The sequence below is a fragment of the Pholcus phalangioides genome, unplaced genomic scaffold, assembly GCF_987345545.1.
Source record: "Pholcus phalangioides strain wild (caught in Gottingen) unplaced genomic scaffold, Ppha-v1.0 ptg000022l_1, whole genome shotgun sequence".
Classification (NCBI taxonomy): Eukaryota; Metazoa; Arthropoda; class Arachnida; order Araneae; family Pholcidae; genus Pholcus; species Pholcus phalangioides.
The window spans coordinates 13,274,719-13,290,616 of record NW_028301615.1 but is presented as its reverse complement, the minus strand read 5'-3'; the positions used below and the strand labels follow the sequence as shown (position 1 = coordinate 13,290,616).

Sequence of the window (15,898 nt, the reverse complement as noted above, 5' to 3'; positions counted from 1 at the left end):
AGGTGGAAGTGAAAGTGAATTTCAACTGCATTGAATTTCGTGTGAAACTTGGTGATTCACGAGTGGAAACAATCTGTAAGATTCAATGGACCTTCAGAGATGTAGAAATGGGCACCACACCGATAAAGGAGTGGTACAACTGTTTCAAAGGTGGTCGCACATCAATCAATTTCGAGTAAAGAACGTTCTCTGGTAGGCCCTAAACATCCAGCAATAAAATCGTTATTGACTAACAAGGAAAAGACCTTCAAAAAGTTTTGAAAAAATTATCACTGATTCTATTCATTTAAAAATATTTAAAAATCCGGCGGCATTATTTTATGTACATGAGTCAGTCATAAAAAATTTAAATATAAATATTTTAAGAGATGCCACGACCCCTGAAGTCGAATTTTCCTATCTTTCTCGTTTGGGATCTTCATCGATATGCTGACAGCCTTGAAAATGGACTTATATCGCCATGGTAGAACAGGATTGTGGGGAGAAAACCAATTTGCGCCAAGACAGCTAATTAACAATCCTTCTGGAGACATTTCCCAATGGATAAAATATAATCATCTTAATATGATCTTATGTTAATGTTATGTCTATGAACTGCCCCCCCCCCCCGCAACAAAATAATCCTTTTTCTAAAGTAGCGCAAAGGCCATTCTTGTCTACGATCGCCAAAACAGGGACCTAAAAGTTAAAATGTACCCGAAATTCCATCTCGCAACAGAATACATTTCTTTGAACGAAGAATGGGGTAAAATTTAAGTCTTTTATGAAGACTTTCTGCGGTTTTTTGAAAAGCACCAAAGGATTTCAAGCATAGATGACGTGAAAGAAACATGTTGAATCCTTTGAACTTGAACCTTTTATTCTTAGCTTGATAAAGATAATAACATCTCATTCACATGATAGCACACTGTTTTGATCGTTCGCATGTTTTTATATGCTCTAAATCGCTCACATGCTAGCAAACGCTCTCGGTCACTAGTTCTGTCTTTCACTAACATGGTATCTTGGTCTCTAGGTCACTAGCACACTTGCATATTCTCTACGTTACTATCTTGGTAATTTACTGACATGGTCCTTCGCTCTGTGTATCAATCTTTTGATCACTCACATGCTTACAAACTGTCTAGGTCACTCACACGCTTCGCATTTCGCTAAGTCATTCTTTTTGTCACTCACACTCTTACAAACTCTTTAGGTCACTTACCTAGTCCCTCACTCTCTGGGTCACTCTTTTGGTCCCTCACAAGCTTGCAAATTCTCTAGGTCACTCACCAGGCTAGCAAATTCTTTTTAACCCCTTACTGATCAGGGGCGAGATATCTCATCCTAACACACACAAATAAAAGGAATTCATTCTAGCTCTTCCTATTTTTTGTTTACCTCTTTTTTCTCATCATCATGAAACTTTATTGTAATCCTATGAATGAAAGCTGTCTTTTTCTCTCCACGGTCTTTCTATGCTCCTGTTTGTTGATCCCCCCCCCCCGTCGTCACATATAATGCGTCTTTTTGCTATATACACTCATGTCCATAAATTAAGGATAATTCAGAATCACACGGAAATCGAAATCTAAAGTAAAAATTTCACCTGTAGAATTATCACACACATCTGCAAGAATGATATGCAAATTTCAGGAAGCCACCAGATGATGCCGATAGTACGTCACAATGACGAGAGTGTAAGAGGGGGGTATATAAGGAATGGTGGCAAAGAAGTGAAATTGTTCACAAGAGTTCTGTAAGGCGCTCAGTGCCATAAGCGAATAGTTATGACACAGAGGACGCATGTGGATGATTTTTTACGTGGTAGAATTATCGGCCGCCTGGAATGTGGGCGTACTCAGATGGAAGTATCCGAGGAACTTGGAATTGCCCAAACTGTCATCTCTAGGCTTTGGCAACGATTCCAAGATAACGGAAATGTCAGTAGACGTTACAGTACAGGTCGCCCTCGCGTTACAACGTCGAATGAAGACCGGTATTTGGCAGTAACTGCCAAAAGAAGCAGACGGAGCACAGCATCCGACCTGTCTTGTCATCTATCTGCAGCCACGGGTACCACAGTTTCAAGGCAAACCGTGTACAGACGTTTGGGAGATATTGGTCTATATGCTCGGAGGCCTGTCAGATGTGTTCCGCTCACGGTAACTCACTGTCGGCAGCGATTAGCCTGGAGTAGAGAACATGCAATGGGGACATCGTCACAGTGGGCTTGTGTGATGTTTTCCGACGAGTCCAGGTTTAGCTTCCAGTCTGATTCACCTCGGATTTCATATGGAGAACGCCAGGTACGCGTTACCACCAAGACAACATCATTGAACGACACCGTTACGGTGGTGCAGCATTGCTCGTTTGGTGTGGAATTATACTGGGTTCCAGAACAGATCTGCATGTTCAAACCGGAACCATGAAAGCCAAAATTTATCGGGACATCATTCTGGAACAACATGTACGTTTGTTTAGGGGTGCCATGGGTGCAGAATTTCTGTTTATGGATGACAACACCCGTCCTCACCGAGCAAACATCGTAAACGAATGCCTAGAATCTGAGGATATAACCCGTATGGAATGGCTAGCATTCTCACCTGACTTGAATCCGATAGAGCATGTGTGGGACATGCTTGGCCGACGAGTTGCAGTCCGTCAACCATCTCCTACATGTGTACGGGAACTTCGGAGAGCATTGCTTGCTGAGTGGAGTGATCTTCCCCAAAATCAGATGGATAATTTGATACTCAGCCTGCCTAGGCGTTGTACGGACTGTATTTCATGGCATGGAAGACATACAATGTATTAACCATCATGTAATAGTAAGTTTTTGTGAAGGAGATATTCTTTACAATTGCTCCAGGGAGCAAAAATCGTAGTTTTTATGAATGGTATCATACATACACCATCGTTTTTGTTCTTTATCTTTTGTTTAATAAATGGGCTTTATGAATAAGTAACGTTTGTTTTGTTTCTGAACCTTTATTTGCCGGAGCTGGCATTACCCTCAATTTATGGACATGAGTGTATATGTATGTATAATAGAGAAAGAAAGAGAAAGAGCGCATACAGGAGAGGTTGAGAAAGAGAGAGAGAAATCTATATACGGCACTAATATTTTTTCCCCCTCTTCCAATTTCTAATACGCGAACAAGGAAACGAATTTTATTGAGATTAATCACCGATATTTCAAATGCAGATCATTCAAATTTGTTGCCTATACGTGAACGGATTAAAAGAATCGTAAAGAAGGCCATTCTTGTCTACGATCGCCAAATCAGTGACCAAAAGGCTATAAAATGTATCCGAAATTCCATTTCGCATCAGAATAAATTTCTTTAAACGAAGAACGGTGAAATTTTAAAGTCTTTGATAAAGACTTTCTTCGGTTTTAAGAAAAGCACCTGGGGATTTCAAGCATCGATGACGCGAAAGAAAGACGTTGAATCCCTCGAACTGGTGCCATTTATTCTTGTTTTTTGCTAATGGTAATGACGTCTCAAAACAAAGATCATTAGACGAAAGTCGGTGACAAAGAAAATAGGATAATAATAATGCTTTCAAACAAATTACCCTCTAAGCTATCCCTGCGCAATTAACGATATACTTACGTACATATTATACACATGTAAATTTGTTTTTACAAAATTTAAACAAAGAAAAACAAAGAGTTGAAACGTTTGAATTCTAAGTTTGTCAAAGTCTGTAACGATGTGTTTTCATTTCTTTTTCCTTCTAATTAATCAATTTTTTTTGGAGTCTGTTCCGGAATTAACTTCATAAAACAGTATTTATTTTTTTAAAAAGAATGTGCATTGTATGAGAGAAACCATTTTCTAGAAAAAAGAAAACTCCTCTAGAAATTCAAAACTTTAACCGCCGGAAAGGGATTTCATGGATCGAATTTAATTTCGTTTCCGTTAAATTAAAGGAAGAAATCTCTTCTCTTTTTATAAGAACAAGAAATTTTTTACTGAAATCAGGATGCGAAAAATTTCGGAACATTTTCTGATGAATTTGATTATTTTTTCTTGATGGTGGATCTGATAATGATAATCATTTTGTGAAATACGTTGTAAAAAATATTATGATTACGTTATTTAAATTGAATCATGAACAGAAAATTGATACCTAATATATTAGATACGGGAGTTTTAATACTCCTATTAATATTTTCTAAGGCTAGAGATTAATAATTTTATTGAATTATCTGAATAACTAAATTATTTAGCGGAAATAATTTTGATTCATCGCCGCTTGAGTTTTGAGGATTTAAAACCTCTGATTGGTACTTAAAACTATTTAATATGGGAATTTTATAAATTCTGTTTATATCAATTAATTGTACTTTTTGTGAACAATACTGCAATAATTCCTTTCTAAAAGATAAATTTAAATTTAAAGAGATAATTATTCCTGATTGGCTATTCTAGTGTATTTGAAAATCGTGAAGAAAATCTCAATATAACAAACATAATTTCAACGAATATTCGCTGTATCCGATCTAATATAATTTATCCAGACTACGACAGCACCATCGCGATCGTCTACATCCGAGGCGACGCTCGTGTCCAGCCTAGCCCAATGCGTTCCAAGGATGGCCATGGGCGAGAAGTGTGGCCGATCTACTGTTGACAATGATCATCAAACGTTGGAGGCTGTAAAGTACTAGAAAGCTTGTGGAAGACAACGATCAAAACATTCCAACCCAATAACCCAAGTCAAAAGAGCCGCCTTCCTTCCTAATCTGACCACACATTAGTCGAAGAACACCAACAGTCATAACACAGTATTCTGTTAACAAATATTCGCCTAGGAACATTGGACCAGGATCAGCCAGTGTGTAGCCATCCTATGAAGCTGGTACTTCATTGAAGCATGGGGAGGTAAACATAGGAAGCAAATACTTGCGATTTACTATTGAACCAGGCTGGACATGAGTGTGGCCCTATATAGCTTGATCATATTCCCAACCATTTCCTGATGATGCAACACATCAAGGACTTTCTACACGTAATTCACATTTGGTTGTAGGTATGCACAACGAATTTACGTACGCAGCACCTTCTCTGCTACTTTCGATCCATTTTTTTTTTGTTTTTTTTGAGAAATTGTTCCTCAGTCGTCTGAAAGGATACCAACCAGGATCGGTGCAAGTGGGATATTACAGGAAAGCTTCAGGAATGACACGAATATATAAGCCTAATTTCTCTTTATATATATAGTTGACGCCGCTTATTAGAATCATGGCTAATGTTGTCATTCGAGTATTGTTATTACTTTTGCAAAGAACAGAAGGAACCAATATCATGACATGAAAACAGTCCATGTAAAGTTATCGGGACTGGATAATGAATGCTATCAATTTTTTTTTCCGTCGACATTTTTTATCGCATTTTGAAGCAGCTAAGGTTTAAAATAATAATAATAATAAAGCTTAATTTAATACCATCTCATAATACAAAACCCCACCTGGGGCGAAAATTGGTCTAGTTTGGGGAAGCTGCTGTGTCTCTACTCAGCGCTTCACGCTGATATAATGCGTGTTGTAAGGAATTGAAAAGTTTGTCGCGGTATAATAATTAACTCTTTTGCCCGGTATGCAAGGGGGGTCAGGGTTAGATTCTCGGAGGAGACAAATCACTTTTCTTTCCAAATATTCATTTAGGCATATCGTCCAGAAAATTCAATTTCTCAAAACTTAATTTTCTTTCTGTAAGTTATCGTTATCAGGCAAGACTATGTAGGAAGCTAGAAGATGTTCTCTTCCCCACTCTCCCTTATTGACAAAGATTTCCAAATGCATGTCGAAAACAAAGCGCTTTCATTCACTTTTCGATCAGTTTCTTTCAGTTGTCCAGATTCAAATTTCTTTTCCCGACAGACTTTCTCAAAGATTCTATGAAACGTATTGTGTACATTAAGAAAAAACATCAAAATTTGTGATGTACAGGGGTTCTCAGACTGTAAAGCAGCACCCCTGACAAAGGTTTTTTTAAAGATATTCTTTGTTAAACTGTTCTAAGTCGCGGGTAATCGTTGATTAGATAAAGAGCACCGCGGGTGGAAAAAATTTGAGAACTCTCTCTTTCTCTCTCTACTGCGTTAGAAAATTTCATTCTAACGCCTCTCAATGGCTGAATAACAAAAATGCAGAATTTTTTTGCTTAAAGGTGAAAAAATCCTCGTTTTCGAATAGAATTAAAAAAGAAATGGAACAATTGAAACATTTTCCAACCAATTACGCGAGAAAGAAAATCAGTTGTCCCGTTTTACCAATACCCGTTTACGACACGTCCCGTTCGACCTGACGGGATTTATGCTCACCGTATTTGCAAACGGGAATTTTCGGATATAGTCATCATTCGGTTATTGCTATCATACCAAGTGAAATGAAATCCCAAGTCCCGATGTGATCACATTGAATGGCTTGGACTGTAATATAACATGGTTTTTATAATTATCAATTAGTATGCGGTGCATCTTTCCGAAATTCTTGATATTCGCTCTTTAAAATTAGTTTTTAATTGTGACAGTTATTTAAATTTAGTTGAGTGGTTATGATGCTTACACGCAAAATTCGGCCGCGGAATTTTTGCGCAAGCGATGCGTAGTTACAGCGTTTAATGGAAAAGTAACCGGTTTCGGTAAATATATATCATATACTCTTCGCTCGAGAATAAGACGCCCTTCATGTTACAAATTAAGCTGTTTTCACGAAGAAATAAGAAAGCATATAATTTACCTGCTCGTGACTGAATATATTCCGGATTAAACAGCACTTTAACTCGGAATACCCTCGTGTAAATTCCAACTGACGCTTCGTCGGGAAAAGCGTTCATTACGTATACGAGTATGTTCGCGTGATTGCACCGCTCTCGTTAAGGGCATGCACGCTTTTCATCTGTCTCAATCAAAGAAAGATGCGTGCACCGAGGCGTTTGCCTCGTCAGGAACGTCAAGTCATACGCCAAAGATAAAACTAGACTCGATTCCGATCCCATTCTCCACCCATACATAAACCGTATAGGCCTACAGGGTGTTTTACCAGTAAAAGTGTCCGAAAGGAAGGAAAATTTTCTGTCTATTCTGAAATTAAAACAAATATAAAACTTTTAAAAGCAAACTATCAAAAAGCTTGCGAAAAGAACCAAATTTCATTAAACGATAATCGTGGGGGGGGGGGGGGTGACACGGAAATTTAAGTTTCTATACGGCTTTTGGTCAAGGAAAAAGCTCAATTACATAACTTGCACCTCTCTATGAAAAACTGAACGAAATCCGCCTTAAAACAGTGGAATGAAAAGATATATGTCGGTGTTGAGAGAGTGTCGGAAAGTTTTGTCAAGCACCGAATTTTTTTTTTTCGACGTTTATGAGGCATTCTGCCAAAAACAGGAGCGGTTATCTTATACATCTTATACATTGATAGTATTATAGATATATATTTCCAATATTTTATCCAAATTGAATGCCCAAAAAATCCAGAGGTTCTTTATACACGTTAAAACATGGTAATTTATCAGTGATTGAGAGATACAGTCGGTCCCGCTTAATCGGGTAAATGATGAACAGATATCTCTGGGATCAAAATTTCTCTCGTAGAGACAATGTTAAAATTCCACGGTCGGTAAAATAACTTCAATGACTTTTCCCCAGACCATAATCGAATAGTTGCTCCCATGCCCAGCTCAAAAGAGCTGATGGTGAATGGGCTCAGACAGGTCTATGAAGAAAAAAAATGTGTTGGCCGCCGTGTATGTGTAGTGTCATGAGAAAGAAAATTTTAACATAATCAGAGTACTGACTGGTCATGGCTTAGACTAGAGAATTTAGCGTGTAATTTTACACTTTCAAAAAAATAAACACCGCGTCTTTAGAAATTTGAGGGAAGTCCAAGCCCCTGTTACTTCACGAGAATATCTCCAACTTCAGGAAGGAGTTTGACGTAATAACCGTTCGCCTGTTTTTTTTCGTGGTCATTTTCATAATATTTCCGAAACATGATTTTCTGAAATAGGGTAGTTAATAAATGGAATAGCTTACACCCGGTGATCGTAAGTTTTACCACAATTAACACGTTCAAAAGAAATACGATAAATATGTTGGGTAAATCGATAAGCTATCTACTCTGAGATATGACAACCATAAATATTTTCATGTACATTATGTATTATATTTTGTCATGTGAATCTTTAGTTTTTACGATTGCGCATTTTTAATTGGGGTTTGCTGTATTTTAGAAATATATGACATCCATATTTGTTATGCGCATTTTGCCTGTTGTGGCCTTGTATTTGTAAACTCCAACATCTCATACGTTGAGTCCGAATAAATAGCCGTGGAGTCTGCTGCCCTGGTCGCAGAGTGTACCGTGCTTGGCTCGGCGACATTTACCAGTGGCTGGGCTTTTCTTAACCTCTGAACGTTCCTTGGAGAATACACGTGTTATTTTTTTCCGTTTTCTTCCAGTGGGTAGACTTTGTATCGCGTCCCAACTTCTTACGAAGTCCGCACATGCCTCCAGAGATCGACGGAATCTTTCGATTCCTTAAAATCAGTATTTTTTCATCCGTGCTCTAGCCCGCGTTAAATTTTTTTTCAGTTTTATACAATATTTTTTAAATAACTCTAAATATATATTAACCACTATTAAAGTAATATTTTTATCAGGTGAAAATATTCAAATGTTGTCTAGAAAGACACAAAAACCTAAAAATAAGACTTTAAATTGCCTGAACTATCTACAATATATTTAATTAGTTAGCAATATTTTTGTTTTATATTAAGGCAATAGATGCCGCTAAATTTTATGATGCAAGTAAAAATTTCAGAAAATCTGTACAACGCTATGGCTTCATGCAATGTCTTGAAATTAGAAAAATTACCGCGGAAAGAAAGAATTTGATTTTGTGAAACAAATTAAAAGTTTTCGATGCAATAAAAAAACAACAAAAAAAAATCAAACCGAAATTGTCAAAGGTGGTATTAAAGTATGGTATTTCTAAAGCTGGGATATCAAGAATTTAAAATAAAATTGAATGAAAATGAGATGATTGTGACGAAAGAACGGAAGCTTGATCATAAAACGGAAGAGAAAATCTAATTTCAACGATGTTAAACAATTTGTATTGCAATGGTTCCATGCTGAAGAAGATAAAAATACGTCGATCAACATCGCCAAGATTCAAGAAAACACCGAGGAAATCGCCGGAAGAATATTTTTCAAAAACGTTTTCAAAAATCATTTTTGAAAATGTGTAAACGTTTCTGCTTTAAAAAGATTGTTTCACAGGTGGTAGCAAAGGAAAAATTTAAGACATTACAAGTCAAATGCAACACATTTTACAAACTCTACTAAAGGCCGGGAATGTCAATTGAATTATCCATAAAATAATCGAATACCTCCCTCCCCAACCCCCTAAACAGATACTACGTAAGTAAAGGTGTAAGAACCGTTGATATCCGTTAAAGTGGGGCCGACTATCAATCATTCAAAAAACGGTGATTGAAATTCCAAACTTCCGAAAAGACGCGCAAAAGCAGAAAAAAATCAAGATTTTAAGCACCGATATCTTGGTGACTTGTGTCGGGGAATTTCTTTCGTTGAAGAAAGAAGGGCGCAAATTTGATTCAGGCCGGCATTAAACTATAAAAGTTTTAAAAAATGTGTTTTATAAAACTTGAAAAATTCAATTTATAAGCCTATCGGTAACATTCGAGCGAATGTAACGGATAGGCTTATGGGTTGTATTTTTTTCCAAGTTTTGTAAAAGTTCTTTTAGCAAACTTTCATAGTGTAATCCCGTCCTGATTCACTTTTCTTTTTTTGTTTGAAATTTGAATTTTTATACTTTCCCGAATTGTTATTTCATTCAATGCCACATCGAGAGATTAATTTCCCCTCTCTGTGTTCATATTTTATTCATATTGCTTTTATTGCTTCCAAACATATATACAGTTTTCTCCTCTCTTCCAGAACTCTCATATGCCTGTGAAATCTATGACTCCCCCCTCTCCGTATACGCCCCCCCCCCTTAATATAGGTAGGTTAGAATACATTAAAAATAAATCCGCTCACTTCATTTTAAACTCTGGTCTTCCTGCGCCTCCGTTACTGAAGTTAAGCGCCAATTCAATATGACCGCTTTCGACCCATAGACGTATCTCTCGATTAAGTTTCTTTTTTCAAAGTACTCCATCACTTTTTTTCGTATTGCTGCTTTCCATTTTCTCTGATTAAAACTTCACACTTTTCCAACTTTACCATTCCCAAAAATTGAAACATCTTTACATCCACAGACTGCTTCAAGTCTAGTTTCTTTCCTCGAACAATAACCGATTGGAACACAACCTCCCATCAAATGTTACTGATTTTGGAACGGTTTCCTATTTTATTAGTAGCATACACAGTCGTCTCTCAAATTTCACCACCGCATTCTCTTGTACAGGCATTGGCCAAGAAATACAGTCAAACCTCGTTAGTACGTCACCCGGTTAACACGTCACTCCGCTTACCGAATCACCTTTTTGGAAGTCCCAGTTGTCCTCGGGCAGGAATTGGCACGGCTATGGCTTACTCCGTTTAACGAGTCACTCCGCTTACTTAGTCATATTTTTGCTCTCCCAAGAGTGACTCATTAACGAGGTTTGACTGCATAGCGAATGAATAAATAATATTTTAAATTTTAAATTAAACGTAAAAATTTTGCTCTTTTCGGACACCCAGTATACAAACTATTCCGGGGTAGAGGATTGCCTGTATACGGAAAAGTTATTCAACAGTTATGAGTTGCATTTAACAATTCACATGCGATGGTCTTGGAATAGGCATAAGTTGCCGTGTCGGAACCCATCTTCTGATGCTGGCCATAAGCAGTGTTCGTGATTAAAACTTTCTATTTCGAAAATGCACTCGAAAAGATGGTATTGCTTGCGGTGCTAATTGATAAATTGATTTATTGTTTCAGTAATGAAGAGATAGACTTCTATATTATTTAATGTAATGATAAAAAATTCACGCATTGTGTTAGAAATAGGTTTTTGATAAAACATATAAATTATCAATTATATTTCATCTATTGTTTGGAAATTGAGAATTAATTGTGAAGAGTTGTGAGGAATAACTGTAGACTAAATTGTAAGGAATAAATGTAAATACATTCATTTTTGATGACAATTTCGAAAAATAATTGCGAATAAATTGTTAATAATTTTGAAAAAAAAATAGGTACAAATTATAGGTAATCATTTTTTTTAATTGTGAGTAAGTGAATTGTGTTAATTTTTGAAAATTGTAATCAATGCATTTGGGAAAGATAAATCTGAATAATCGTGAATAAATTGCTAAAAATAATTGCGACAGAAATATATTGTAGATTTTAATTTCGAAGAAATTATGAAAAATTATTTAAATGAAACATCTCAAAGAGGGACACCCTTTGTTCTACAGAAAACCGGATTTTTCCAGAGGAGAATCCCCTTTAGCTATTAGAGACAAAAATTCCGTACCGATATAAAGTGGCTGTGATGAGAGAAGGATCTTAGGAGAGATTCCTCTATACTTCATTGACTAATTTTCTTGATGATATTATTGCAATTAGTAGTTTCACAATAAAGTTAAAATACTTAAGAAGTAAATTCAAATAAATAACGTTATACTCGAAAAATTAATGGGGGTTTTCCCAACTTACTTACCCGCGTGTCGTTGTCGTACATCTCCATCGTATATCCAGGAATAATTTTTTTGTCATTGATGTGTTTTATCGCTAGCTGCGCCGATTTGAGCTCGTAAATTCCAGCTTCGGGCTGTTTACGGCACTCACCGCCAGATTTTTCAAACAAGCCGTGGACATAAACGACACTTTCGTCTCCTCTCCTGTTCTCGTAGGCCGGAGAAAATTTCTTATTCGCATATTCCGGGAGAGGAATATTAGAAGACCATTCGGATATTCCGACACTACTGCTGCTGATGTTCGATAATTTACTCTCCGTTAGACTAGATTCGTGATTATTACTGGTGTTTTCTGTTGAATTAACACCGTCGTCAAAATATTCCGAATACGTGACGATACTTTCCTCGACGTCTCTTTTGGCAACATCGCTCTTCTTAGAGATACCGAAGTATAATTTATTCATGTATACATCGACGGTCGATCTATTATAACCGACTTTACTTGTCCGCGGAAGTTTATACAATGGCTTTGGACGCCTGATTATATTTGCGAACTCGAATAAATCACGATTCGAGTTATTTAAAGTTCCAACTTGATTCTCCGCACAATTGAAGTCCTGTAAGCTCGTGTTATCCGAAGTATAATTTCCAGACATGAAGTCTGAAACAGCCTTGGTGTTCTCGAACTGTCTATCTCTAACATGCTTCACGAAATCACCACTGATTGTCGACTGGTTCTTTTCTTTGATATTATCCGTTTCTGTCATTTCCCATACCGGAAGTACTGAATGTCCGGAGTTTGGCCCGTTCTGACCAATATTCTTTCCACCAGACTGAAAAGGACCAGCGTCTGTCACTGAAATGATAATGAGAAGGATATGGGAGACAATGACGATCTGTTTGACTAAACATTTGACGTTCGGACGGATTTCGATGCGATATCGACTCTGCATACACTCTTGCATCGAGTAACGAAAAAACATCTAGATTCTTGATATCATCAGTGATACTATGTCTTGGATCAAATGCATTTATAAGAGAAAAAAACAGAGCACATCAAGACATCGAAAATGTCGAATTCCACAACTTAAGACGAGCTTCCACCAATAAGAATGCATTACATCGATAAATATCTAAAAAAATGATATGCATAATTTTGCATTTCAAGTCACTAGGATTAAACAAAAATTTGCTTCCATGATGAACAGTTCTTTTGGCAGTGAATCGTTCACGAAACAGTATCAGATCGTCACATTTTCTCAGGAAAAATAACTTACGTACAAAAATGAGATCGTATCATGACTATTCCACCTTTTATGATTACACACACACAGATATGGGATATTCTTTGGATATGCTTTCCACATAATGATTCATCACCATCGTGAAAATTTTCATCATCACTTCATTGACCGTTCATCGTGATACACAGCCGATGATCAACAAGTTGCGAATTTGCAAGTTTGTTATTGCAAGGAAGACGATATGCTACCGGACAATATTCGGAGACGCTGAATATAAATGCTTCTTGGATCATGATATATTTTTAGAAATTTATTCTCGAAAAAAAAAACAAAGTTTTTTTTTCTTTTATGGAAACTGAAGAAGAAAATTCGAATTAAGATTATTCGGAAACTCTCATCAAAGCACCGCTTAAATTTGAAATTTGAAAAACAAAACAAAACTAGATGTTAATCTCTCAACGAGAAATCATCGCAAAAACTTTCTCAAACAAGCCATAGGGAACAAAAATAACAAAAAAAAGTTTTTCAGAAAACTGATGGGTAAAAGGTGTTGCCGCGTTGTTAGTCAGTGAGTCTGTTGGACTCATGAACGCAAGTTGTTATTGGACGGCTCCTTTAGACTGGCGTTACTTTGAAAGCGCCAACACGGATAGGGAATAGCTCTGTTGGCGAGCTCTTTTAACGAGACATCTGTTCGATCATCATCATGTAGCGGCATGAACATGTATCTGAGCATATGTGCGTGTGGAAATAAATCCGCATGAGAATTTCTAATCCCAATAATCTTTTTTTTTTTTTTTTCATTTGTGAATAATACATTGAAAATCAACGTAACAGTTGGAACCAATTTTAAAAGAAAAAAGGTAATCTGGGTTCGCATAAGAATCGGATTGTTAAGGGGCCTAACGACCCTTAAAGTCAAATTTTCAAAAATGACTTAAAAATAAGTATTTCTTTCAATTGCATATATAAAAAAAACACTAAAAATTTCATGTCAGTCGGTAAATTTTTCTTTCATAATGAAAGAAATAATGAGTTATAGTGTAAACGTTTTTTTACAAGAAAAGAAATTTGAACGCTATTTTCTCATATTGCAGTTTTTGGATTTACCCGTAAGATTTAAAAGAAACTACTACCCCCAAAACTTCTGAAATTTAGCTGAAATGTTTATTTGGCATGTGTTAGTGAAATAGATCTCGGACTTAGCTTCACTAATGAGAAATATTTAAAAAAAATGTTGAATTTAGATTTTTGAAATTTATACAGTTGACACTCATTATAACGATCTCCTATCGCTCCGTAGAGAACGGACGTTATATCAGGTGGTCGTTTTATAGAAAGGAAAATATATATATTATAGAAGTTATATGAAACCATTTTAGACTTATCACACTGGTCGTTATAATGGAATGGCCGCTATTACGTGGAGTCGTTATAACGAGCGTTGACTACATATTTTTCAAACTTTAAAAAATTCCATAAAATTCTAATCAGTAGTCAGATATAAAAATTCGAGGTCTATTTCATCAACACATGTCGGAAAAACATTTCTGCCAAATCTCAGAAGTTTTTGTCACTAACACATGCCGAATAAACATTTCTGCAGAAGTTTTGGAGCAGTAGTTTTTTTCTTTAATCTTACGGATGAGTTCAAAAACGTCAATATGAGCAAATCGCGTTCAAGTTTTTTCCTTGTATACACAGTATAATCCACACACATTATTTCTTCCTTTTATTATGAAAGAACAAATTAACCGATTGACATGAAATTCCTAGTATTTTATTTGCGATTAAATGAAATATTTTTTGAAGTCATTTTTTAAAATTCGACTTGGAGTGTCGTGAGATCTCCCTGAATATAATGATATTCGGATTGTTAAAAATTCGAAGACACAGCTAGGATCTTGAGATATTTTAATTATAATTCTTGGAGAAATTTTCAAACGATAAAAAGAAAATCAATCATAAACGATAAACGCAAATAAATATGAAAAATCACATCACTCTTCAAAATCGGATTATATAGAATGTTATATCATACGGTAGCTTCAATGTGAAAACAATCAACTCTGACTTATCTTAGATATTTTAACTATAAGTAGACAAGTTATATTCATGCCACTGTCTTATATATGTTACGGTAGAGATGTGATAAATCTGTTACTTACTTACTTACCAATCGTCTTTGTAAATACACAATTTTATCACTTATACCCAAGTTTCATTGATAAATGTGATGAATGCTTGGAATTTATCACCTTTATCTGTGATTATGCATAATATCCTAGAGTCATTGGTGGAGTTGATAAATATGAAAAAAAATCCAAATGAGTCTCGATAGTACGTTTGATAAATTAAGTCGGACCCTGATATAATGATAATAAATTTTAAGATCGTGCCCCGATATAATGATAATAAATTTTAAGATCGTGCCCCGATATAATGATAATAAATTTTAAGATCGTGAACCGATATAATGATAATTAATTTTAAGATCGTGCCCCGATATAATGATAATAAATTTTAAGATCGTACCCCGATATAATGATACAATATATGCATGTATCTTATCATGTATCATATCATACAGTACGATTTATCATGTTTACCAACGACGCGAAGCTCAGGTATTATGCATAATCGCCAGCAAAGTTGATTATTTTTAGTACTTATTGAATTTACCGACGATGCTTGGGTAGTACGCATAATCACTTGGAAATTTATCAAACTTACCAAAATGGTCGATGAATGTGAATAATAATCGGTTATGATGCATAATAACCGGATTTATCATATTTAGCCCATTTGCATATACATTTACATATAATACAGGGTGGAAGAGAAGTGTTGAACGCATTTTGAAAATTAATAACAAATCAATTAGTTGGCATGAAAGTAGCGATTGCACTAAAATACTAAATACAGCACTAAATAATAAGCACTAAAATGCTTATCAGCACTAAATACTTATGAGTTTTTTTTAATATATAAA

The 15,898-nt window shown here is 35.8% G+C and overlaps 1 protein-coding gene across 1 annotated transcript in view; it reads right to left on the bottom strand.

Moving 5' to 3' along the window:
* Nucleotides 1-13,480, bottom strand: part of LOC149069495 (uncharacterized) — a 172,197-nt gene extending 158,717 nt beyond the window's left edge. The window contains exon 1 of the mRNA XM_089249807.1: nucleotides 11,686-13,480. Coding sequence (XP_089105933.1) covers nucleotides 11,686-12,645 — 960 coding nt within the window. The 5' untranslated portion in view covers nucleotides 12,646-13,480. The remainder of the gene's footprint in view (nucleotides 1-11,685) is intronic.
* Nucleotides 13,481-15,898: the final 2,418 nt, after the last annotated feature.